The sequence below is a fragment of the Mandrillus leucophaeus genome, unplaced genomic scaffold (genome assembly GCF_000951045.1).
Source record: "Mandrillus leucophaeus isolate KB7577 unplaced genomic scaffold, Mleu.le_1.0 Scaffold464, whole genome shotgun sequence".
Taxonomy (NCBI): domain Eukaryota; kingdom Metazoa; phylum Chordata; class Mammalia; order Primates; family Cercopithecidae; genus Mandrillus; species Mandrillus leucophaeus.
In genome coordinates, this window is record NW_012104965.1 from 865,943 (window position 1) to 893,371 (window position 27,429).

The 27,429-nt window shown below is 37.4% G+C and overlaps 1 protein-coding gene across 1 annotated transcript; it reads left to right on the plus strand.

The window, feature by feature from the left end:
- On the plus strand, positions 1-26,321 carry TCTEX1D1 (Tctex1 domain containing 1). The gene is made up of 5 exons (XM_011994962.1): positions 1-128; positions 2,180-2,301; positions 17,938-18,029; positions 23,866-23,990; positions 24,834-26,321. The coding sequence occupies exons 2-5, from the start codon at positions 2,183-2,185 to the stop codon at positions 25,035-25,037; spliced, it is 540 nt and encodes a 179-aa protein (XP_011850352.1). The 5' UTR covers positions 1-128; positions 2,180-2,182; the 3' UTR covers positions 25,038-26,321.
- The last annotated feature ends 1,108 nt before the right edge of the window (positions 26,322-27,429 follow it).

Sequence of the window (27,429 nt, forward strand, 5' to 3'; positions counted from 1 at the left end):
TCCAGTGGGAGTGCGCCGGCGGCCGCCGGCTGAGTAAGGCCCGGGAGACCGGAGCCGCGCCGCGCGCAGCGTCTGCAGTGAACGAGCCGGAGGTCTGGGAGGCTCCGGGCGAAGCCTCCCTGCTGCAGGTAGGGTCGCTCTCTCTGCAGCGCGTCAGGACAGGGGGCAAGGGATCGGCCCTTTGTTGAGAAATGGCCCGACTTGGCCCCGATCTCTCAGTCACCTTATTCCTCCTCTCCCCAACAAATAAGAAAAAATGATTCCAAATTTGGGAACTGAAAGTCGGACCCAACAGCTCGTCCCCTGCCCCATTGCATGGCTGGGCTTCAAGAGTGATAGCCAACGCAGAGCTGGCCAGCAAGGTCATCCCCTGACCCTGGGCGGTCTTCCTGTGGCTGGCCGCACCCATGAGGACCTCCAGGTCGCAACTCTGGCCTTTCTTGGGGAGGGGGCGGCCTGCAGGGCAGTTTTGGAAACAGCTGAGGTCGAGATGGGTCTACGTGGCTTTGCAGCAAAACCTGAATGACCCACCTAATCAGGCCGTGTATCTTCCCACACTCATAAACACACACACCTTCATACACACGAACACAGGCACCTGCACACACAGAGATGCACACTCACAGGTACACACTCAAGGACCCTTACACTCACGTGCACACACACACCACGCTGCCTCCCACACCCACACACAGCACCTCTGCCCTGACACTGATGCCACTGGGTTTTAGGATATGTTCATATCTGCCCTACCCACTCAACTGCCAGCTCCTTGAAGGCGTGGATTTTCTTTTATTTTTAAGCTTTGGTGACTAGCACAGTATTTCCTTACTGGGGCTCTCACATTTATAGATTGTGAAATAATTTAAATGAATATCTAAATTTGTAGGTAGGCAGTGAGGCATTAGAGTTATAGTCTGGGAAGTCCATAGTTATAGTCTGGGAAGTTATAGTTCTGGGAAGTCCATTGCTACTACCAAGCTCTTTAACAAGTATTAGTAGGAAGGAGGGAGTTTTTCAATAAATTATTTATTTAAAAGTTAAGTCCTATTTGCTTCTTACAAAGTATGTAAATGTTGCTCGAGAAAACAAAACAACAGAAAATCTTTGAGAAGCCAAGGTTAATTTTAATCTTTATTTATTTATTTATTTTCTAGCCCCCTACCCCTAATATTATTTTTTAAAGTCATGGCAGGTCAGGCACAGTGGTTTATGACTGTAATTCCAGCACTTTGGGAGGCCAAGGCAGGAGGATCACTTAAGGCCAGGAGATTAAGACCAGCCTGGGCGACATAGACCGTGTCTCTACAAAAACTTTTAAAAATTAGCCAGGCATGGTGGTGCAGGCCTATAGTCCTAGCTACTAGGGAGGCTGAGGTGAGTGGACCGCTTGAGCCCAGGAGTTTGAAGTTACAGTGAGCTATGATCATGCCACTGCACTCCAGCCTGGGTAACAAGAGCTAGATCCTGTCTCTAAAATAATAAAATAGGCCAGGTAGAGTGGCTCACGCCTGTAATTCCAGCACGTTGAGAGGCTGAAGCAGGATTGCTTGATCCCAGGAGTTCAAGACCAGCCTGGGCAACATAGACCCTATCTCTACGAAAAATAAAAAATTAGCCCCGCATGATGGCATACACCTGTAGTCCCAGCTACTCAGGTGGCTGAGTTGGGAGGAACACTTGAGCTCAGGTGTTTGGGGCTGTAGTGAACCATGATCATGCCACTGTGCTCCAACCTGGGTGACAGAACAAGACCCTGTCTCAAAAATAAAATGTAACAGTGACAGCAAATATTAATTAACCAAGCTATATTATGATTAAATTGGGGGGCAATACAAATATTGGTTTCTGATGTAGGATAGCATCTTTCTTCTATACATGCATATCTTTTGTCAATGACCTCCCTCTCCATCAATTAAGCATTTTTGCTATAGATTAATATCTGCTTATGTAAATTAAGTATACTATTGCATAAATAAGCATTTTCAGAGTTATCATAGTTCCAGTTTTACTGATCAGAATAATAACAAATACTATATATTGCTCTTGAGGAAACCCCACTTCCCTGTTCAAAAATGGTAGGAAAAGTATCCATGTACTTTGAGGTTAGTCCCTGTTATACTAACTAAAATGTTTCCAGATCTTTCTTTCACTGTTTTACAAAAGTCTTCTTCCATAGGTTATGATGATGTCAGACAATACTAAAGACAGAGCAGCTCGTTCATCGAAGAAAAGAGGGAGTATTTCTTCTCTAAGTAATCATGAATTTTGGCGAAAGGAAATTCATGGGCGCACCAAAGAGTGAGTAACTGTCTAAAATTTTAAAATCATTTATGGAATAAATAGGTTCGTAATGTTTATTAGGAGAAAAAAAAACACTTCCTCAGGGACATAAAAAGAGATAAAATGGGCAAGTACAAGGTTCAGGTCATCTTTAGGGGCCATATTTAAAAAGAAAAAGAGAGAAAACTTGAGTGATGTGTTAATCCTAGCAGCATTTTTGCTATTTCAGATTATCCCAAAAAACCCTCTGCTCAAAAGAAACACTACATGGAGTGTAAACCAGACTCACTTATATGTCTTTTGAGTTCTTCTCCTCAATATTTTATAACACAGGTTTTGCACTTTTGTAATCAATACATACACATACAATGTACTTAACATTATTTTATTTAATTTTGTCATGTATTTTCATAGTTTTTTCCATACCCTCTTAAATGACTGCATAATATTTTGTTAATTTATTATTCTGGGTTGCTTAACCATTCTCTAATTATTGGACATTTTAAGTTTGTTTCCATTTTTTTCTTTTTTACTATATGTCTCTGCTTGGTCATCTCCCAAAAGAATAATTAGTAGGTCAAAGAGCAGTAAGTAGATTTTTTGGCTCTTGCCACATGTTGCATCTTTTCTCCTAAAGATATGCATCAATTTTTAATATTTTCATGGCATTTCCTTTTGACTGCTGTTGGGACGAAAACAAAACAAATTATGGATGTAGCAGTCAATGAATCATAGACTTTCGTTCTTAGTTTCTATAGGATTGGAGGATGTAGTAGATTGGGTATATATTGGGAAGCAGAAACTAGGGTATCCTGCAGAACAGAGACTAGAAGAACTGGAATAATTAGAATTCTGAAACCAAAATCTTTCTATTCTCAGAGTATATTAATGCTTACTTACAACTCCATGTTCCAGCCCTGGAGTCTGTGGATTACACATACAGTGTCTTTTACAGGTGGGAAACTGACTATAAAAGAGTAGCAATCCCAGCACATGTCAGAAGTAAAGGAGGGAGAATAATTAATCTTTGTAATTTTTGCTTCTAAGCTCTTCTGGCTGCTATTTCCAATAGTTAAGTGCATGGGTTATTTTTTAAATTATTTAAAACTAATTGTTAGCTTAAATTCAACTTACATTTTCCAAGAAACTATTTAAGTAAGAGTCTGACATAAATTATGTACCCATGATATTTTTTTAAATACCCTCTCCAAAGATTAAATTGTAATCCCTACTTGCATGACTTTCATTTATCTTTTCCCCTTCAAAACAAATTTGTCTTATAGAATCAGAGCATGGCTACATTTGAAGAATTAGAGATCACTCTTTTTAACCTCTTATTGATGAAGTATAAGTACATTTTAAAAGTAACAAGAATACAAAAATCATATTTATCAATACATTAGGATAGATTTTTCACTGACAACCACATTTAAATGATAGCTATTTTGGTTTTGGATTCTCAAACAAAACATTTAGAATGGATCCTCTATTTGTACTTTTTTTCTTAAATAGCAAATGATCAGCTTCCAAGTCCCCTTGCAATGCAGACTATTTAGGAGGCTTCCCCCACCCCACGCTAACTTGTATTAATACTTGCTTTCCATTGGCTTCCTCACTGTCTGGAATTAGACAGTACAAGTTATTCTCCTTCATGAATGAGGCTTCAACTAGCAGAAAAATTCTGAAAGCTTAGTGACTATCAAATGCAGGCATTGTTTTGGAATTGCAGTGTTTTACGGAAAAACATATAACTTTCATTTGAAAATTACTTTAAAACAATTTTGAAAATATAAATTTCAATAATGTAAAACATTCTGAATTTTATTAAGGACTGAAATACATTATCTCATTGAATCTCCCCAGCATTAATCCTACTAGATAGGCATCATTTACACCACTTTACTATGAAATAACTGAAGTTTACAGGTCAAGTAACTTGACTTAATGATTAGGATACAGTCCCAAATCCTGACTATGAGATACAAAGTTCACAGACCCCTATCTACTTCCATAGCACCATCTTCCCCACCATCTTGCAGGCATCCTCCCCCTCCAGTCATACTCAATTATCCCTCAGTGCTCTATCCGGCCCCCAGCCATCACCCCACGTTGCTTCCCCATGGGGTACCTCGACTCCTTGCCTGGAATGTTCTTCTTATACTATTCCCCTGGCTTTCTTCACTTCTTCCATCAGAATTTCACTTCATCTCCACCTCTTTGGGAAGTGCTGTCTAATTACCCATCTATGACCACCTCCACCTCCAGACCGGGTTGGGTGATCTGCCTTTCTTCTCCTACTGCTTTTGCCTTCCATATGCACTTATATTTGGTGACTTTCTCATCTATCTCCTTCAATAGACTATGGACTTATTTTTTTAACAGTAACCACTCTTATAAAGAAGACAAGAAGAGTAAAGGCAGACCTCCTTGAAAAGCTGCTTCTTACATGTGGTATAAGATCACCATAGATTTAGCCCTACAGTCTTGGTCTCCATGTCTGCAGCCTTCCACAGTTGTAACTAATGCTTCACAGTGATCCCCAGACAGAATGAATATCTAAAATGTCTTCTGAATTACAAAAAGAAGATTAAATTTATATTAAATATTATTGTGAACTGTTTTCAAGATTGGGTCTGTTTTTAGGTTATCTCTTCAATTTAATGTAATTTTTATGTTTTATTAAAGAAAAAACAGAAACATCTTAAGCTGGATCTTATTATCCTAACATGGTAACTGTTAGTGTGTTGGCATATTTCTGTTAGACCTGGACATACGTATATCAGACCCATACTGTCTGAGTCCAGACAGTACACTACACAGTTGTCATCATACTCCATCTGTAATTTCAAATTACTTTTTACCTAAACAATTTATAATAATAAGGATGATAATAGCTAACATTTATAAAGCCCTTACTATGAACCTTATTTATGTACCACAGAAGCTCCATAATAGGAGCTGACAAACTATGACCCAAAGGCCAATTCCAATCTGCATCTGTTTTGCTAAATATGGTTTTTACATAGGTGAAAAAAATCAAAAGGAACAGTTTTTTTTGCAACATGTAAGAATAATAAGAAATTCAAATCTCTATGTGCATAAAGTTTATTGGGACACAGCCATTCCTATTCACTTATGTGTTGTCTCTGGCCGCTTTCGCACCGTAACAGCAGAGTTGAGTTAGTTACAAAAGAAACCGTAGGGCCTGCAAACCCAAAAATATCTGCTATTTGGCCTTTTACAGAAATGTTTGCCGACTCCTGCTCTATAAAGATAGATGTTATTATCTCCCCCATTCGACAAATGAAAAAGCAGAAGCTTAGAGACATTGAGGCTCCAAAGCTACAGAATTAGCAAGCAGCAAAATGGGCTTTTGTTTATTAGTCGAGTATTTTCATTTCCTGAAAATTGGCAATCCATGTGGGATTTGCAGTAATAAAACTATTATGTTCATTCACCAGAACCTTCTGTTTGCCATCCACAGTAACAGCAGGTCTTTACAATGACATCTTTCTTGTTGGAAGCTCAGGCTTTGGCAGACACTGAACAGTGTTTGAACAGATGTGCTTCTCTCATTTTCTTAAAATGGAAACAGAAGCTATGAGGTCAAGTTACTTTCACAGGATCATGTGACATGATATCCAGGCTTGTTATCTGTGAGGCCAGGAGTTCCACTAGTAGATTAGGAACAAGGTTGGGGGCTGAACATTCTCTCCTTTGCCTCAAACCAAAATTACAGTGATGCCATGTTACCAGAACTTTCTGTATGGATCCCACAGCTCCCCATGTGAACCCACTGATGGCATCTAACATGCCAGTTAGGCCACACTATATGTATTTCTTCATTTATTCAGGATTTATTAGCTTCTATGTGCCAATTACTGTGCCACATATTAGGCATATAAAGATGAATAACTATAGGTTTCTAATTTAGGTAAGTTCATTTTTCAGGGAAACTGAGAGTTGCCTGGTAACTTTTTTCACATTTGTCTAGGTCTTCCCAGTAAAAGTGCCCAAAATGGAAATGATTGCATTCATTACTTCATTTCAACAGTGATTAATGTATTCCATCATTCAATCTATACTACTGTGAGCTGTTTATAGGCAATTGAAAATGGTGTTGCTAGAACAATTTCTTCATTTTGATACCTGAAGGAGAAGGCTAGAGATTAGAAGATCAGAGTTAGGAGATAAGTTGTATCGCCATCTACATTAAACTAAAGCCCCCAACAACATCTGCCTGAGACACAGCCTCCCCCAAAGAGAGAAAACAGTTTGGGAAAACTGAAATGGCTACGTTTCCAAATGAAACCACAATAACAACTAATATCGTATTGTACTTTATAGGTTATTAAGCCATTTCACATATGATATCTATGTAAGTTAAATAGAGAAGATATTTTTATCCCCATTTATGTCTGTAAATGGGGAAATTATAGATTGTGTTGGCAGAACACTGGCTCACTGTATGGAGGAAAATGAAGCTGACCTCTTACCTTACACGCTTTGCATAGATAAACTCCAGTTGGAAGACCAAAATGTGGAAATCTGTTAACAAAGCTAAGAGAAGAGAGCACAGACCCATACCTTTGTGTTCTAGGAGTAAGGAAAGATTTCAGAAAGAAGATCCCAAAATGAAAACTCAAACCATAGAGCAAAATAATTTTTGGATAAATATAACCACAATAAAATCTAGTGCTTCTGTTCAACAAAGGATGCAATAGACATAGTTAATAGGCTGGCCGAAGATACATATACGTTTTTTTAATCCTGCACATTAACAACTTATGCTAGGAAAACAATTTTTAAAATAGTCAAAGAAGACAGCAATTTTCAGAAACGAAGCCCAAATGGCTAAGCAGAATATGAAGAGGTGCTAAAACTCACTTTCAAGCAGAAACAATATAAATTAAAACAAGATACCATTTTGCACCCATCCAAATGGCAAAACATGAGAAAAGAGAGTAATACCAAATGTTGGCAAGGGATGTGAGAGTAAAACCTGATGTCGCCATTTGGCAAAGAAAGTTAATAGTTCTCAGAAAATACAGGAGTGTGTCTGCTTTATCAGAGTAAGAACTTACAGAATAATGGCCCACAAAGCCATATGTGATCTAGCTACCTGACACCTTTGCAACTTTATCTCCGTTCACTCCTTTTCTTCTTCCTCCCTCTCTGCTGGTCTCTATGCATTTTCTCAAACACACTAGCAGCCTTCTGTCTCAAAGGCTTTGCATGTGCTGTTCTCTCTTCCTGGTATACCTTTACCTCAGCCATCCATGTGGTTCATTTCCTCACCTCCTGTCTTTGTTCATGAAGGCCTACCTTGACCACTTCATTTGAAATTACACATCACATCATCTCCTCCACCCAATTCCAAATTCCCTTAACCTGCTCTATTTTTTCTTTTCCCTGAGGCATGTATCACCTTTTATCATAATATATAATTTGTTTACTTAGTATTTTATTGTCTATTCTCTGTCTTTCCTTACTAAAGTAACAGTTCCATGGGAGCAGAGACTATAGTTTGTTTTTGTTTTTGTTTTTTTCAGTATTGTATCCCAAAGACCTAAAATGGTGCCTGGCATATAGTAGTCACTCAATAAATATTTTGTGATCATTGAATGAATAATTGTTGTACTTTATCAATTCCTGAGCAAGCAAGTTTCTTTTGTTCACAAACAAGTTAGGTTCACAGGTCTGTGTATGTGTTAAGTCCAGAGTGACTAGGGGCTTTCCTCTTAGAGACGTAAGATGTATTTACAGCAAATAGAAAAATGCTTGTTCAGATTTTTTTAATGTACATTTTTACCTCCATGTTGACACATTCCATTGTGCATCTATTTTTCAAAAACCCAAAAGAACAGTTTCATTTGTGTTGGAAATCTGTTGTAATAGGTCACACTCCTCCTTGATGATCTCCACAGCTTTGTAGAGGTATTCATGGCACCCGCACTCCCAGCATCACCTCTCTGATGATTGCCCAGCATGACACAGCTTTGAACTAGTGCATTTCATCCAGGAGCTGCAACAAAAGTTCATCAGCTGTGCTTGACTATCACCTCCCTTGCTCTTGGATGAGCATTAGCTCAATAGGCTTCAGACACTAACTCTGGTCTTCCATCCACATACTTAAAATTGTTGTGCTTTCTCAATCACCATTTCTGAATTACCTTCAATCACTCCAGAGCTGTGCTTTTCACAGGCTGCGTGGTTCATTCTTTATCCTTCAGAATCACCCCTACTCAAAAAAAAGGTGTTCCACAAGAACATGTCATTTGTCATGTTCCTGCCCCTTTCATTTTTGAAAATTTTCTTTTCTTTCCATTATAACCTTTCTCTTACTTGTAAAATGGAGCAAATAATGTGAGTAAAATACCTAAAAACTACGGGCATACTTTAGCAATATTGCAGGTTTAGTTCCAGACCATTGCAATAAAGTGTATTTTGCAATAAAGAAAGTCACATGAATGTTTTAGTTTCCCATGCACATAAAAATTGTTTACACTGTTCTGTGTGTAGTCTATTAAGTATTCAATAGCATTTTATCTAAAGAAAAAAATGTACATACCTTAGTATAAAAATCGTGTATTGCTAAAAATGCTGATGATCATCTGAACCTTCAGCAAGTTGTCATCTTTTTGCTGGTGGAGGGTCTTGCCTCAGTGTCGACGTCTGCTGACTAATCAGGGTGGTGGTTGCTGAAGGTTGGGATAGCTGTGGCAATTTCTTAAAATAAGACAATAGACTGGGCAAAGTGACTCACACCTATAATTCCAACACTTTGGGGAGCCAAGGCAAGAGGATCACTGCAGCCAGGAGTTCAAGACCAGCCTGGGCAACATAATGAGACACCCCCTTCCCTACAAACAAATCAGCCAGGCATTGTAGTGCCTGCCTGTAGTCCTAGATACTTGGGAGACTGAGGCAGGAGGATCCCTGAGTCTGGGAGGCTGAGGCTGTAGCGAGCTTTGATCATACCACTACACTCCAGCCTGGGCAACAGAAAGAGACACTATCTCAAATAAAATAAAAATAAAATGAAACGAAATAATAAAATAAATTTTAAAGCTGGCCACATCAATGGACTCTTCCTTTCATGAGAGATTTCCCTGTAGCATGTGATGACGTTTGATAGCATTTTACCCACAGTAGAACTTCTTTCAAAATTAGTCCATTCATCTTAAACCCTGCCACTCCTGTATCAACTAAGTGTATGTAATATTCTAAATTATCTGTTGTCATTTCAACAGTGTTCACAGCATCTTTACCCAAAGTAGATTCCATCTCAAGAAACCACTTTCTTTGCTCATTTGTAAGAAGCAACTCCTCATCTGTTTAAGTTTACCATGAGATTGTAGCAATTCTGCCGTATATTCAGGTTCCATTTCTTTGTCAACCATTATAAATGTTATGTTTTAACCGAAAATTTCAACTATACATATTCATGGGGTACACAGTGATTTTTCCATACATATAATGTATAGTAATCAGATCAGGGTGATTAGTATATCCATTATCTCAAACATTTAGTATTTCTTCACATTGGGAACATTCAATGTCCTCTTTCTAGCTATTTGAATCTATCTATTATTTTCATCTGTGGTTACCCTACAGTGGTAAGAACACTAGAACTTATTTCTCCTATCTAGCTATAATTTTGTATCCTTTAACACTAATTCAAGTTCTCTTTCTATTTCCACTGCATCTGCAGTTACTTCCTCCACTGAAGTCTTGAACCCCTCAAAGTCATCCCTGAGGGCTAGAATCAACTTCTTCCAAACTCCTGTTAATGTTGACACTTTGACCTCCTCCCATGAATCATGAATGTTCTTAATGGCATGCAGGATGCTGAATCCTTTTCAACTTACTTTGCTCAGCTCCATCAGAGAAATCCCCATCTATGACAGCAATAGCCTTACAAAATGAATTTCTTAAATCATAAGATTTGTGGGGTGAAAAGAAGCTGGAGAATGCATACAAAAATATAATTAGATGGAATAAGTTCTAGTATTCAATAGTACAGTAGAGAGATTATAGTTAACAATAATTTATTATATATTCCAAAATAGTTAGTGGGGGTTAGAGGGAAAAATTGCTGGAGGAATTTTAATGTTCCCAATACAAAGAAAAGATAAATGTTTGAGGTAATGGATATCCCAGTTATCCTGATTTGATCATTATACATTGTATATGCAGGGATCAAAATATCACATGTTCCCCATAAAAATATACAACTATGATACATCAATTAAAAATTTAAAAATAAGTAAATAAATAAATAAGACTTGAAGGTCAAAATTACTCCTTGATCCATGGGCTGCAGAATGGATGTTGTGTTAGCAGGCATGAAAGCAACATTAATCTCCTTGTACATCTCCATCAGAGCTCTTGGGTGACCAGATTCATTGTCAATGAGCAGTAATATTTTAAAAGGAATCTTTTTTTCTGAGCAGCAGGTCTCAACAGTGGGCTTAAAATATTCAAGAAACTATGCCATAAAACAGATGTGCTGTCATCTAGTCTTTTTTGTTTCATTTATAGAATGCAGTAGATTTAACATAATTCTCAAGGGCCCTGGGATTTTCAGGATGGTAAATGAGCATTGCCTTGAACTTAAAGGCACAAGCTGCATTAGCCACTACCAAAAGAGTCAGTCTGTCCTTTGAAGCTTTGAAGCCAGGCATTGACCTCTCTCTAGCTATAAAAGCCCCAGGTGGCATCTTCTAAAAGAAGACTGTTTAATCTACATGGAAAATCTGTTGTTCATCAATGATCTTAGCTTATCCAATGACCTTAGATCTTCTGGGTAACTGGCTGCAGCTTCTACATCAGCACTTGCTGCCTCACCTTGCACTTTTATGTTACAGAGATGGCTTCTTTCCTGAAGCTTCATGAATCAACCTCTGCTAGTTTCAAACTTCTTCTGTAGCTTCCTCACCTTTCTTAGCCTTTATGGAATTGAAGAGAGTTAGGGCCTTGCTCTGGATTGGGCTTTGGCTTAAGGGAATTTATGACTGGTTTGATCTTCTATCCAGACCACTAAAACTTTCTCCATATCAGCAGTAAGGCTGGTTTGCTTTCTTATCATTCATGTGTTCGCTGAAGTGACACTTTTAATTTCCTTCAAGAACTTTTCAGTCAGGTGCAGTGGCTCTCACCTGTAATCCCAGCACTTTGGAGGCTGAGGTGGGTGGATCACTTGAGTTCAAGAGTTCGAGACCAGCCTGGGCAACATGGCAAAACCCTTCTGTACAAAAAAATTAAAACAAAATTATCCAGGTGTAGTGGTGTGCACCTGTAGTCCTTGCTACTTGGGAGACTGAGGTGGGAGGATCACCTGAGCCTGGGAGTTCGAGGATGCAGTGAGCCAAGATCATACCACTGCGCTCCAACCTGGGTGACGAAGTGAGATTCTGTCTAAAAAAAAAACAAAAACAAACAAAAAATCTACTTATTCGTAGTCACAACTCGGCTAGTTGTTGGCCCAAAAGGCCTAGCTTTCAGCCTGTCTCGGCTTTTGACATGCCTTCCTCACCACACTTGGTTATTTCTAGCTTTTGATTGAAAGTGAGAGATGTGGGACTCTTCCTTTCACTTGAGCACTTAGAGACCCCTGTAGGGTTATTAATTGGCCTAATTTCAATATTGTTGTGTCACAGGAAATAGGAAGACCCAAAGAGAGACAGAGATGGGGAAATGGCTGGTCAGTGGAGAAGTCAGAACACACATAACATTTATCAGTTAAGTCAGCTGCTTTATATGGATACAGTTTGTGGCACCCTAAAGCAATTACAATAATAACATAAAAGATCACCCATCACAGATCTCCATAACAGATATGATAATATGAAAAATCTAAAATATTGGGAGCATTAACAAAATGTGACATAGAGACATGAAGTAAGCACATGCTGTTGGAAAAGTGATGCTGATAGATGTGCTCAACGCAAGGTTGACACAAACCTTCAGTCTGTAAAAACACATTGTGTGCGAAGCAGAATAAAGTGAGGCACAATAAATATGATCTGCCTGTACGTAAAAATCCAGCAAATTTGGTATAAACTAAATAGCTGCAAAACTAACTTGTCTTACCAGACAAATAACATCATCTATTGCTGGGGGACAAGTTGGTATGCTTTGGTCTTGAGCATTACACTCATAAAAATATCCATGGATAGTCTTAGGTGGAAAGTTCCCGAGTAAAGGAGTTTCTATGCATATTTAATCTTATATTCTACATCCTGTTTTTTGAGCACAAGGGCTCTTATTTTTATCTGTGTTACCAATACTTCCCACTGTGCCTGACATGTTGTAGGCAATAAATATTTGTTGAAAGAATGAAGAAAACTGGAAAGTACAAATGTACAAATTTGTACCCTGAAGATCTTGCTTTTCTCTGTGCACTCTGAAATATCACCACTGGGAGGCAGCACATGATTTTAGTAACAGCTTATCCACCCCCCAAAAGGCACACTTAAATGATACTATATTTATAAATATGGTGGCTCCAGGCATTTCATGGTTACAAATAGAAGGAAAAGATGATATTCTGACCTTTAAATATACTACTTTAATGTTTCTAAGGCCAGATATGCATTCAATATTATCTCTTCCTGCAGCTTGAAAACATCTAGGTATAATAATAATATTGAAAATGTCTGGAAATGAGTTCTCAATACTAATTAAATGCTATTGTGGCTGATGAGAATTAACTGAAATTACTGTTACCGTCTCTAGCAGTCATAATAAAAAGACATGCCTTGTGTTTATCTATGTAATTCAAAGACTGGTCAGCAAGCAAATTTGCAAGATGTTTCTAAGAAAAAATGAATTTCATTAAAGAGTAAATATGTTCTAACTTCTTTTCTTTTCTTTTTTTCCTTTGGTGTTTTTTTGGTTTTTGTTTTTGTTTTTTGAGATGGAATCTTGCTCTGTTGCCCAGGCTGGAGTGCAGTGGCATGATCTCAGCTCACTGCAACCTCCGCTTCCCAGTTTCAAGTAATTCTCCAGCCTCAGGCTCTCAAGCAGCTGGGACTACAGGCTCTAATTTCTTAACTTTTTCTTTTTTTGTCTTTTTCCTGCAAATAATCAGAATGCATACTGTTGGATTAGCATGGTGCATTTCCAGTGTCATCAGGTACATATAAAGAGGATTATTTTTGTTATTTTGGACCAATTTCATGCAGCTACTTCCGTATGCAGGCTGTCTGTTTTCAGCAATAGCACATGTGGTTTCAGATATTCACTGAATTTTTCATTGAATTACAAGTTGTTACTCTTCCATCTGCAATAATATTAGTTAATTTGTTAAGTGTTCTCACCAGTGGTTTTGGCCAGACTTTCTTTTATTGCATTACTTTTCATCTACCTTTCTTTCTAAAACTTTATAACTCTCTGGGACACATTTTGCCAATTGAATTTTTTTCTCCATAAATGCCAACAAGCTGGTAAAACACAGAGACAGCAAGAACATTTTTTATATTTAAAAAATAAAACTATAGCATTCACTTTGCAATGAGATGACGTGTCTAGAAGGGTTGTCATTGTAAACTAGGGAAAGTCTGATGATAGACAACTGAAACCCATCCATTTGTAAAGTTGTGATATATACCCCAAAAATGTATTGTGCCAGGTATATAGCACTGGTAATTAAAATTATAAATTTACTTTTTGGGTGTCTCACATATTTATCTTTAAAGATTTCATTGAGTGAAGCTGTTTATCAATAGAAAATATGCCCAGGTTTTTCTAAACCAGTATTCTGAATTGATATTGGCAATTCCCCAATTTTAAAACATAAAACTGTTTTATTTCTAAAAATTTGCCAAGCCCATATTCTGGTTTAATGCTGTTTGCCCATAACCGCAAGTATTTTAAATATTTTCTCTCTTCCTTTTGTCTTTTCTCAAGGAATCAATATCTTATTTTTTTCTATTCAACTTTTTCTTCTTTTTCTCTCTCTCCCTTTTTCTAACCCATTCATTCTAATGTGGGAACTATCAGATCTCAGCTTTTTATAACGCCGTAAACACAGGTTTTAAAAAATAAACTTTTCCTGTAATTTTTTATGACATTGTAGTCTTAACTGATGCACAGTCAGCCTTCCAAGGCACAGAAAGCAATAGACTAATTAAATATTTTCCCTCTGGAGGATAAGAATTTCCAGGCTTCACATGTCTTCACTTATCAGTGGGCGCTAAATGATGAGAATTCACGAACACAAAGAGGGGAACGACAGATACTGGGGCCTACGTGAGGGTTGAGGGTGGGAGGAGGGAGAGGAGCAGAAAAGATAACTATAGGGTACTGGGCTTAATACCTGAGTGATGAAATAATCTGTAAAACAAAGTCCCGTGACACAAGTTCACCTATATAACAAACCTTCACATGTACCCCCAACCTAAAATAATAGTTTTTTTTTAAATAATTACCAGATTTCCAGCAAAATATTGAAAATTTACTCCTCAAAGCCCTAGTTCCTTTCTAAAACTCATTCCAAGTTTTATGGGTTTTACTGGTTTTTGTTTTGTTTTGTTTTTCGAGACAGAGTCTTGCTCTGTTGCCCAGGCTGGCGTGCAATGGCATGATCTCGGCTCACTGCAATCTCCACCTTCCGGGTTCAAGCCGTGCTTGTGCCTCAGCCTCCCAAGTAGCTGGGATCTCAGGTGTGTGCCACCATACCCAGCTAATTTTTAAAAATATATTTTTAGTAGAGATGGGGTTTTGCCATGTTACCGAGGCTGGTCTTGAACTCCTGGCCTCAAGTGGTCTGCTCACCTCTGCCTCCCAAAGTGCTGGGATTGTAGGCATGAGCCACCACTGCCAGCCCCAAGTTGTATGATTTATTGATTACTTGTAGCATCCCACTTCCAGGTAGCAAACTCTGTATTAGACTTTCTATCAGTTAGATCTACTGCTGCGTATAATAATAAACATTAGTTTAAACAAAATATAAATTTATTTTTCTCTTACATAAAATAAGTCTGAAGAGAGGAAGTTCAGAGGCTTCTTTCTTATCTGTGATCTACAAGGTCATCTCAAGACCCAAGACAGTGCTGAGCTCTGGAATATCCACATTCCAGTCACCAAGAAGGGTCAAAACAGGCTCCTATAGGCTGCGTTAGTTCTTTTGAGGAACCTCTCAGAATTTCCACACAACAGTTCCACTTACATCTCATTGACTCATAAGCCACATAGGCCACAATAGCACAAAAAGAGACTGAGAATTTGTTATTAGTCTGCAGAAGAATAGTCCTACAAATGTAGGATTCTGCTACCGAGGAAGAAGGAAAGAATAACTTTAGAAAGTAAATAAGAGTCCCTGACACAATGTTCATTATAATTTTCTTTATAATAGTAGAATATTGGAAATAGCCTAAAAGGCATGGAGTATAAATGGTTAAATGAAACCCAGAATGTGCATATATTAAGTACTGTCTTGAAATTTAAAGTATGGTTTGCTATTTATTGACATGGAAAGTAATCTATGATACATTTTAAATTTATTTAAAAGCATCTCTAATATGAGCCCACAGGTAAAATCAAATGTCTGAAGTGATTTTCTTAATGTTGACAGGGGTTAGAGAACCACTGAGGTTAATACATTTTGCATAATTTTACTTTCTTCTCTACGTTTTTCTGTATGTTTTGAATTTTTAAAATGAGCATACACTGTTTACATGATTACTGTGGAAATAAAAGGGCACTGAACAAATTCATCTTCAATAACTTAAAAAAAGTCAATCTGCAAAACTTTCTGTGTGCACACCAATCTTCAACCAGTTGGGTTTTTAAGCTGCCCTTATGACATTTACCAGTTTCATAATGATAATAATATTAAGTGCACTGATTGTCAATCTTCAGTAACTGATAGTGAAAACAGTTTATCAAAATCCTTATTTGCTTTTATTGTCTTGGACTTTTCACTCCAGCTAATTTGAGTTTTGCACCACCTCTTCTTCTCCATGAATTTTTAATATGGTGTCCAGTAGAAAAGAAATTTTTATGAATACCTTCTGTATGTTTGTGCAAGTAAGTTTTAATTGCAGTGATTAATTATTTCATTGCCCCTATTTTCATTCTGTCAGTTATAATCATACTTGGGACTTTGTCACTAAGAGGTAAACAGGACATTTGAAATCTGTCTGCCTTTTATACATGAACATTAAGCCCTTTGCCTCATTCCCTTTATCTCTGAAATGGGTAGAATAATGAATCTTTTACTTTCCTCAGAGGATATTGTGAAAGTAAAATGAGATAATTCATGGGAAATGTTTTCCAAAGTTAAAAGTAGCACATATAGTAATGGGACAGACTGACTTATCTTAGAATCAAGGGATTTATGTAACATTGGGTTTTTTAAGCAGCAGTAATAGTCTTTGGTATTGCCCACAGCACCTGCAGCCAGTGTGGCCAAACAGGTTGGTTGCTACTTCAAAGGGCAGCAGTAAATTGAGGAAGGCAGGTGTTATAAGAATAAAGACTAAGTCACTCATCCAGAAATCCACCATGAAAAAAGCAGCCAGAATTTCTTCCATCATTTTCTTGCACTGAGTGGGTAAACCCTAATTTATCATGTAAGTTGTATTGCATTAAAGGATTTTTAAAAATAGATTACCCGTGATTTTCTTAAAATATCAATTTGTAAGAAGTTCATTAATTCCACACGGTGTAGAACTAAGCATTTTAAATTCCTTCCAAGAGAAAAGATCCCCAAAGATTAAGAGCAAATATCTCTTCTTTATTTAATTAAATCAAAAACATAGCCTGCTTAGAAAAGTGGTCACTCTGAACACACACACACACACACACATACTCACACACATGCTATTATATCCTCCCCTTTGAAATGACATCTGTCTTAACGTTCATTTTCACAGGTGGAGAAAATTGAGGGTGCAGCGTTCTGAGACTGTCATTAGTTGCAGCTGAATTTCCTCTGAACTAAATTGAATTAAGTAGTGCCAGAGAGACAGTGGGGGCTCCTCTTTGCTTGGGTCTCCTGTTTAGCACCAGGATAAGCTCATATTGCCTTGATAATGAAAGCAAAACCCTTTTTTAATGTTGAAAAGGGTGATTGATGCTTATTAATTTATTATGGTTTTAGTGAATTGTGGTTTCCTTTACCACATAGATGAGTTTCTCATTTTTCTTTTTCATACTAAAGGGATTTTGTGAACTCCATATAATAGTGAACCCTTTATAATACTCCATGTGTATATAGAGTTGTTTCCCAACGTTTTAAGCTTCCTCATATGTCTCCCAGCCCTGTTTGTGAGCTTTGTCTACTTTGAGGAGAGGCTTTATATCAGTGGTAGAGACACGATTGGCAATGGATTTTGAAGTATGTTCTGTTACCCCATACACATACATCAACCCAGGATCACTTTCTGGATAATTTGATGACCTGAGTAACTGCCCTGGGCTTCAGCCATCACATTGAGGCCTTCTCCAAATACCTCCTTTGCATCTTAATATTTCCATTTCTAAAATGTTTTAGACTTTCCATATACCACTGGGATATTTACATAGGACTTACTTGAAATTTTCTGACAAAACTTCATCTTTGTAACATTTTAGCTTAAAGCAATATTGTATTTTGTTGTTATTGTTATAATAATGACTAAAATTCGTTTTCTCCCTTGTTTTTAGTTCTACGAGTACCGTGTCTTACATGGATGAACCTAGTCAGCGTGATGATGTCTCTCGCCTTACAGTTCAGATGGAAAACACCTATCAGTTGGGTGTGTTCTTTTATCTCTCACTCCTATTTTAAACTTCTAAACTGGTGACTGATGCTTTTAAAAATGATATTTGATAACCTGGCATTGTCTTCAATTCTAGCACAATATAAGGGACTTTAATGAATTGAGTGATTTGATGTTGCTTTAGTTTCTTCCTCAGCAGAATGGTAGCAACACGCGCTATCTTACTTTTCTTTACTAATGTTTCCCAAATGCCAAGCAATTCACTGGGTGGCACTGATATATACAGCATACTACTGACTTAACAAATTCACTGAGTATTTCTGGGTACATAGAGAGATATGACTTAAATGAAAGAGATAAGTATTGATGTTTTAGCCAACAAAACCAATCAGTGTTGTTAATAGGTGAAGGAAAAAAAAAAAAACTCAAAGCAAAGGTAAATGACTCATAGTCCCCTGTTGACAGAGATGTTTATCCATTACCACTGAGGTTTTGAGTCTTTGAAAACAAAGATCTTTGCACCTGCCCCTATACTCCCAAGTGGAGTCCACGGCAAATATCTTTTCCCACCCATGTTTCCTCATAGACCCACTTGTTTTCTCTAAACGCATACCTGCCCACTATTATCTGAATTCATATATAATTACTGCTATATAGAAATTCCACAGAGATTTACCAAGGGGCAAAGGAAGACTCTATGGGCCAAGGTGATTCCATCTGTGGCCAGTTAACCCCCAAGAAAAGTATAGACCATCAGCATGTTCCCTTTGGCCTTGTAGCCAGTTTTCTACAGGAATCCCCAAGACTACATAGATTACACGGCTCCATAATTAGCCAATCTATTGGTATTTTCACAGTGCCTGTGGCCGACAGCTAATATTCCTGCCATCCAATATACTTTTATACTTCTCTGGTAACTTCACTAAATTTCCTTTGAAATTCCACCATTGTCACCACTTTTGATCCTAGCATTCTGATGAAGCTGGCACTGGCTTTATAGATAGAGCAGTGACTGATTCTAGGATGGCATATAACCATGGTCAATCCAATCAAAGCCTTTGAGATTAAATTCAGAAAATGTTGTTTGGCCTGTTGCAAAAGAACATAAAGCCCTGAAACTTGAAGGAATATAGGGGCTCTGGCAGTGTCTACCATCTTGCCCTGACTTGAAACTGAGAGAGAACAACAGAATCCTGATGGCATCATTTGAGTCCTAAATCCAGTTGACTACCCTTTAACTTTTCAGTTAGGCAAGCTAAGTTTGGGTCAGGTTTTCCCTCACTTGCAGCTAAAAGTTCTTAGCCATAAGGTGTCTATGACTTTGAGCTGTGCATGCTGGAAGGGTTTGAATCAGATTTCAACAAGATAAGGCAGGTGAAATGTGAATCCCTATGTTTCTACATAAGGATATTTTTTGCAACTTGTTTTCTCAAATAAAGCATCTTATCAGTTTTAGAAGTACTGAGTATGAACCATATTAGAAAAGTAATTTTAGAAAAAGCTTAGTATAGATGAAATACACCCATATTTTCCTACAATAGTCTATGTGAATTTTTAAATAATTAAAGTATTTTATGCTTGACAATTCACTTTTTAAAGCATTCAACCATCCATTTCATTAATACTTAATCAAAACTGTATTTCCACTTCTACTTGTTTCTGGGTTTATTTAACATAAGAAAGGTATTTTGTGGATGTATTAGTCCATTTTGCATTGCTATAAAGAAATACCTGAGACTGTAATTTATAAAGAAAAGAGGTTTATTTGGCTCATGGTTCTAGAGACTATACAGGAAGCGTGGTGCCAACATCTGCTTCTGGTAAGACCTCAGTAAGATTTTAGGCATGGCAGAAGGGAAGGAGAGTTGGCGTGTCACATGGCAAGAGAGGGAACAAGAGAGAGGCCAGGCTGTTTTAAACACCCAGCTCTCATGTAACCTAATAGAGGGAGAACTATAGAGCAAGAACTCAGTTACTACCGCTGGGACAGCACCAAGCCATTCATGAGGGATCTACCTTCCTGGCCCCAACACCTCCCACCAGGCCCCACCTCCAACACTGGGGATCGCATTTCAGTATGAGATTTGAAGGGGACAAATATCCAAACTATATCAGTGGGACTTTGGTAAAGAGTTTATCATATCTTTACAATGTGATGCTGGCCAGAAAAGTGGAAGGAAATATCAGCCAATCACCAGCACTATTATGTTTAATTAATTTTTCATTCTGTTTGATAAGGTTTGCATCATCTAAACACATCTTAAATGAGAGCATTTATGTAAATAATTACAACTAAAAAAATGAGATGAAGCATGAGTAAAATTCATGAAAGGAAAAAAGGGTATAGAAAAGGAAACTGTGTTTCTTATAATAAAATACCATTTACATACTCCTCATTAATTACTAAAACAAATATCAAAGAAAATGCAGGCTGTAGCATCTGTCATATCTGAATTTGAATACCAATTTTGCTAATTCCTTGAGCAAGGTATTTAGCATCATCGAATCTCAGTTTCTTCACTTATAAATAGGGATAATAGTCTATACATCATAGGGATGCTAGGTAATTACATCAAATGATGTAATATGTTTAAATCTCTCCATTCATCATGATACTACTCCTGAATGTGACTGACTCAAGGACCTTACTATAGATCACTAAGAATAAAAACCTTCCATGATATTCATTGTAACTTCATGTTAATTATGGAATAAGTTTTCCACAGGACTTTTTCTGGAACTATGAGTATAGTGGCACCTGGTCATTTACAAACATGGACTGCGAGCACCAGGCCAGACTAGAACTATTGGTGGCCATCTTTGCTACTACATCAAGACAGCCTGCCTTGAGAATGAAGCCAGCACAGTGGAAAGTAGATTCAAAATACTGAGAGAGAGAGAGAGATTATTTGAGTTCAGCTTCCACGAAGTACTCAGGCCCTGTCTATGTCAGGTTTTCTTAGACCCTGTCAATCTCTCAGCATTGATTTTGCACCACCCCATGGGGTCCTTCCCAACCCTGCAGGCCTCACTGTCTCCCAACTTACATCCTCTTTCATCTTGCTACCTTCTCAGCAAGGTAAATCCCCAATTTTTCCTTCAACGTGCAATAACTACAATAACAGCAATAACACTAATAAGATCACATATCTAAGGAGTGTTTTATTGTGTGACAAGTACTGTTCTAAATATATTCAATATATTGTCTCATTTAATTCTAACAAAAAAAAATGTAGTAATTCTTATTATTACCCCAATTTGGGGTAGTGGAAGCCCACATACATTAAGTAACCTTATCTTTATCTAATTTTTAAGGACAAGTTTTGTTTGTTTTTAAAATTTTTTTTTGTCCGGATCCTTCAGGTCTTTGCCTTTTGATTTCTAAAACATGTTTTTTCTCCTAAGGAAAAAAAATCTCAAAAGAGAAGAAAAGCTTTGCCATTCACATCAGTTGACTCTGAAAGTAATTTTAGGAGCTTATTTCAGAAGTCAAAAGCTGAACATTGATGGATGATTCTGGATGTTTAGGGGAAAGGTAACAAAGAAGTAAGAAAAGAATATGTTATTACCATATTTCAAAGTATTTTCAAAACAGAATCTGGTTAATGACTTTTTTTTTCTAATCCAAGCAAAGTGTGGAAAGGACATTGGTAGCACTGTACAATGGAACTACTGGAAACAGACTCAAGTGCCACCAGAACCCTCTTTCCAGCACTAACCTGTGTGCACTTTCTTCTGTTTGGGTGGCCTGGCCTCCTTTCCACCATGAAAAACATGGTCTCCAGCAGGTCCTCAGAGTCACATGGTAACTTTTGCCACGAGAAAGAGGCTGACTCTTTTTTCCTACTCGCAGTTTAAAATAAAAATTCCAAGAAAAGACTCTCATTGTCCTGGCCCAGAGCATTGTTACCCCTGGGTCAATCAACCACGCCCTAGGCTTGGGTTTGCAGGAGGTGATGGGGAGAACTCTAAGAACCACTTTACCTATCCAGATTCATTCTCCACCCCCACCCTGCCATGATTTAAATGGAATTCAACAATTTCTATATTATCATGAAAATAAAAATACCATTTATAGAACCTCAAGAGGCTCACCTAACTGAACTGCAGTCAAAGGGCTATAACCTTCTGGTTAAGTTCCGCCAGTGGGAAACCTCAGCAGAGAGGCAGAGGGAGTGAGAAGTGTGAGGTGGAGTTGTTTATTTCCCTGGCTCCTGCCTGTGAGTTCATCACAGCCTGGTTACATTCCTCAACCAAAGGACAGAAACTGCTCCCAGGGGAGCCCTCTCCACACCACCCTTCCGGGATCTATTAAAAACTCTTCCTCTATTCCCCAATCTTGGGGTTGGGGGTGGGCTGACAACGTTACTTTCACTGGCTGAGGGCTACTGCACTATCCCTTGTGATTTTCTACATCCCACTCAGAACTTCCTCCTGGAATTATTTTAACTATAGGGTGCCATATATTTCCTTTGACCCTGACAGATACAGTCATCCCAAACAAACACTTATAAATAGATATTGACAACTATTAAAAGAGAATTGAATAGAATTCTTGATCTCATTCCTTCATCTTTATCAATTCAACAAATAATGATTGGACTTCTCTATGCCAAGCCCCGGGCACATGTTCATGTCATGCAATGACATTAGTATATGACCAAAGTGATGATATGGCTAATATTCCTGGGATGCAGGATAAAGAAGATTCATCTGAAGCTTCTCCTCTGAACGTGGATGAAGTGTGGTTGAGAATATAAGCTCTAGCATCAGATAAACCTGGGTGTGCAGCCCAGCTCTGCCTCTGTGTGTGATTCTGGGCAGGTTACTCAATGTATTTAAATCTGTTTCCCCACCTGCCAAATGGAGATAACAGTGAGATTCACCTCAGAGATCTATTGGAAGACTATATAAGGTAATATGAAGTGCTTATCACACTGCCTGACACATAGCAAAAGCTTAATAAAAAGTATTCATTATTATATATGTATACAATATATAATCATATATCATATATAGTGATTATTATCTATAAAATTTGTAATTCTATTTAAATTCAGAAATGATACATTAAAAATTTCTTATGCCTTTAGCATTGTATTAGACTCTGAGGAGGAAAAAATCCGAGCTTGCTTACCATATAACTGGAAACGCAGGTATGCTTTAGCCAACATCAAGTGGATTAGGAGCCAGGATGGCAGTGGGGACCCAGTGCATGGAAAGCAGGGACATTGTCCCAAAGCAGGGACATTTTTACCTGACAGGAGATAGAGTGCTACCTGGAGAAGAAGACATTTGAGATGGTCTTGAAACATGAGTGGCTGTTTCTCAGATGAACAAGATGGGGAAAGGTATTCCATTTGAAAACAAAAGAGCAAGAGTAAAGACACAGGAGCACCTTTACAGGCAGATGAAGCCTGTGAGGCTGGAGCAGTCTGCAAGTGGGGCACTGTGGTAGCGGAAGAAGGGGCCATAGGGAACCACAACTTAGACCTGGCTAAGGGGAATATCACTTAAGATCTGGTAGATAGATTGGAGCAGTAGATACAAGAGGCAGAGAGCCAGTTAGAAAGCTGTTGAGACTTTGAAGTATATCCCTAACAATGGGGCCTGGGAAGGAAGAGACTTTCAAGGTCAAACCCCAGCAATATTGAACACATTTTTGAGATGGTCAGGTAAATGTATGAAAATATTGTTTTCTTCTCCCAGAGCACTTGACAGGAAATCTAATTACAGCCACTTGTTTCTTTTAATAGAGTCCACCCACAAGATTAAATCCCTCCACGTTTCAATACTCTTTTGATTAGCCTATGGGGTGGGTGGGTATGATTTGAAATGACCTTTTAGAAATAAATTTTATGTGTATTTTCAGGTCCTCCCAAACATTTTCCTGTGGTCATTGTCAATCATATTTTGAAAGATGTGTTAACCAGCTATCTACAAGTAGAAGAATATGAACCAGAGCTCTGTAGACAGATGACTAAAACCATTTCTGAGGTACACGTGTGATTTGCCCAAAGTGTTAACATTGGCTAGAATATTTGCTAAAGTACAATGAACCCTCTACTTTTTTGATGAGGGGAATTAATTTGCAGTAACAGTTAAAATGCATATTTATAATTAGGTCATATTCTACATATATGAGTGTGTGTGTGTGTGCGCGCGCGCATGTGTGTGTATACATAAAACGTTTGTCTAAAACAATCATATGCATCATTTGCATGCATTATGTAAAATTGTATAAAACTGCCCCATTTATAAAAGTGTTTATTATAAAAGATACAACATTTCAATGATTATTTTCTCTTCACTAAGACAGCTTCTTTGAGTGCCATCAAATACAGACTTTAAGCATGTTTCTATTTTTACCAACCCCAGGGCTGAAACTTCATCAAGGTTTTCTCTACTCTCTTTTTTATAACAAACTCTTTAATAAACATTAATGATTAGTTATATTACAGGAGACTCCAGATGTATGATTCCTTAATTAGACATGAATAAGACAGTGTAACTCCAATGCCAACATTCTTTGACATGAAGCCATCTTAACATAAATTTTCAAAGAATGTAATTTATTAAATTCTGTGCTCTGGATTATAATTATTTCGTGTATCTTAGAAAAGGTAGATTTATTGCTGGTGTTATGATTTTGTCCCTGCATGTTCTATCTCAAGAGGACCATGCTTGAAGGGAATCATAGTTATGGTTCTACAACAATTACTCAAAGTATCTACAATGTATCATGCTATTAAATTAAATCCCCTATATTTATAACAAAGGTTAATACTTTTGAGTTTCAATGTGGCTAAATGAAGACCCTCCCTTTTTTTACATTTCTAGGTTATTAAAGCCCGGGTCAAGGACTTGATGATTCCACGATATAAACTAATTGTGATTGTTCACATTGGACAACTGAACAGGCAGAGCATACTTATTGGAAGCAGATGCCTCTGGGATCCTAAAAATGATACCTTTTCATCTTACGTTTTCAGAAATTCTTCTCTTTTCGCTCTTGCAAATGTCTATGCAGTTTACCTTGAGTGACTGAAAATAAGAAATCTAGCTCTTACTTTTGAAAATCCTGAGGCAGACTGTATGTCTGTATACAAAAGTTTTACTGCCAAAAACTTTGAGAAAGAAACAACACGGATATTTCAAGCAACTGGAAGCTTTTGAATTTTTTCATATTCTAGTAAAGATTGGGGGCGGGGAGAATAGCACAGAAAGAATCTTATTTTTCTAAAGCAGGAACTTGGTCTTGGTTTTGCTGGATTGTTTTCCATAGACATAGATTCTTATTAAATATTTGTTTTGGTACTAATTATTTTAATTATCCTTTAATTAAAGAGTTACAATTTCCTGCATTGTTTTTTAATAAAGAAAAGCTTTAGAAAAACTATGGCTATATACCCTGACCAATAAATGATAGCAGAATATTCAACATGGGTACACACAAATGATAAATAATATGCCTCAGTGCTGCATATAAAAGAATACTGGTTTTCATTTTGTACTTAATAAATTGAGCAGCATTCATTAAGTGCAATTATTGTTACATGTACCTGACAGTTGAAACTGCTGAGGTAGAATTAATGGCTTCATAACAATTATCGTGGTCCCACGGGCTGCAAGCTAAAACTAGAAGCTCTTGTGGCTTGCCTGCACTTTACACAACTGTGGGAGAACTGAATGTTGGCTCTTCAGTAATGGAAACTATAAAGTGAATGAAGGCTTTTTGGGGCACTGAAGTAGACATTGTGATATTAAATATACATGATGCTTAATACTAAATGTGTCTGTAACACATAAAATCATTTATTGGAAAGAGACATCGTTTTTAAATATCCTGAGCTAACAAACTTTTTCACAAAATATATAGCTGGCACCTTAACAAATAAAGCATGTGTATTTACCATTTTACTCCTATCAATTTAATACTAAAGTGACCCAGTGAGGATTTGAATAGATGGGCGCTAAAATTTACAGGGCTGAAATAGCTTATTATTCTGCTGGTTAATGTATCTTATGCCACGGATCATTTATTTTTATGAAGCTTTCAAGTCTTTGTGTGCAAGTAAAATGATGTTGTGGCGTTGTTCTTGGATGGTAAGTGGACTGCCTAGAGGACATTTATTAAAGGTCAAAGACAAATTGTACACATATGGAGCAAATTAGCAATGCTGTAGTCTTAAGGAAAAAATAATTTGTCATTCATATCAAAAAGAGTTTAGCGAATGGAACACCAGTCAATGCTTTCATTTTAAAATGTTTTGGTGTCTTACTTTTCCCCCAAAAACGACATATAGTAAAAAATTGATACTTTTAAAATCCCTTTCTTTCTGCTATTGTCTGGCTTTTAAAGTGATTATTCCAAATGAATTTGTCAATTTCCACTATTTTTTTCCTGTTAGTGCATTAGTGGGAATATGTCTATGTAATAATTTATCACAACCAATATTTGTCAATCTCCACAGACCAGTTTTCAATCTGGATTAGATTACAAGTATAATAAGTAAATGAGCTTCATATTTTCATGACACATTTGTGAACATCTACCTTCATGGAACGACAGCGGGGGTAATCATATCACAACTTTGTATGAATAAATCAAAATGAAGAAACTTCTTTAACATATAGAAAGTCTATTGTAACAATGACTGTTTCAGAGTTCTAAATTCTAATCCACGAGATAATTTCTTACCATCTTCCCCAGGCTGTGTTGAGAATCGAAACTGCAAAACTTGATGGCAGTTAAATAACAAAAAAGAAAGCAGTTTGCCAGCATATTGCCACGCACTGTAATTCAGATACTCAATGATGAATTCTAGCAACTATATAGCAGTATAAGAATACACAGTAAAAACTCACTCATTGCAACTAACTTGGGAGAAGCTAGTTATCACACAGAACCTTATCATGAGAAATTTTTAAAAAAATTATCACACAGAACCTTATCATGAGAAATTTTGAAAGAAATGACATTATAAATTTGAAGGAATTCTTTTACTTTGAAACACCCTGAACTTCCCTGGTATTTTTTTCCTCTCCTACAGTGCCATCCTTCTTCCCAGACCAGCCATGCCCATCCCTGCCCCAGAGCCTTCACTCATGCTTTCCTACCTCAGAACACGCCCCCCCCCCCCCCCCTTAAGCAACTTTCTTCACTTTTCAGGGTCACATTCAAGTTTCACCTTTTCTCTCAGTCCTTCTCTATTCATTGCTTGCCTCCTGCTCTCTCTCTCTCCTCTGATCATTCTCATGGTCAAGCTAACTTTTGAATTTTTGTTTTGTTTCCTTTACTATTAATAGATTGAAGACGTATTGAGGACACTGACCACATAACTTGACAGTGCCTAGCAATAAAAATCATTTTTACTTTTAACGTTATCATTATGTTCATTGCACTGTGCTACACAACTCCCAGCTGCACAGATAA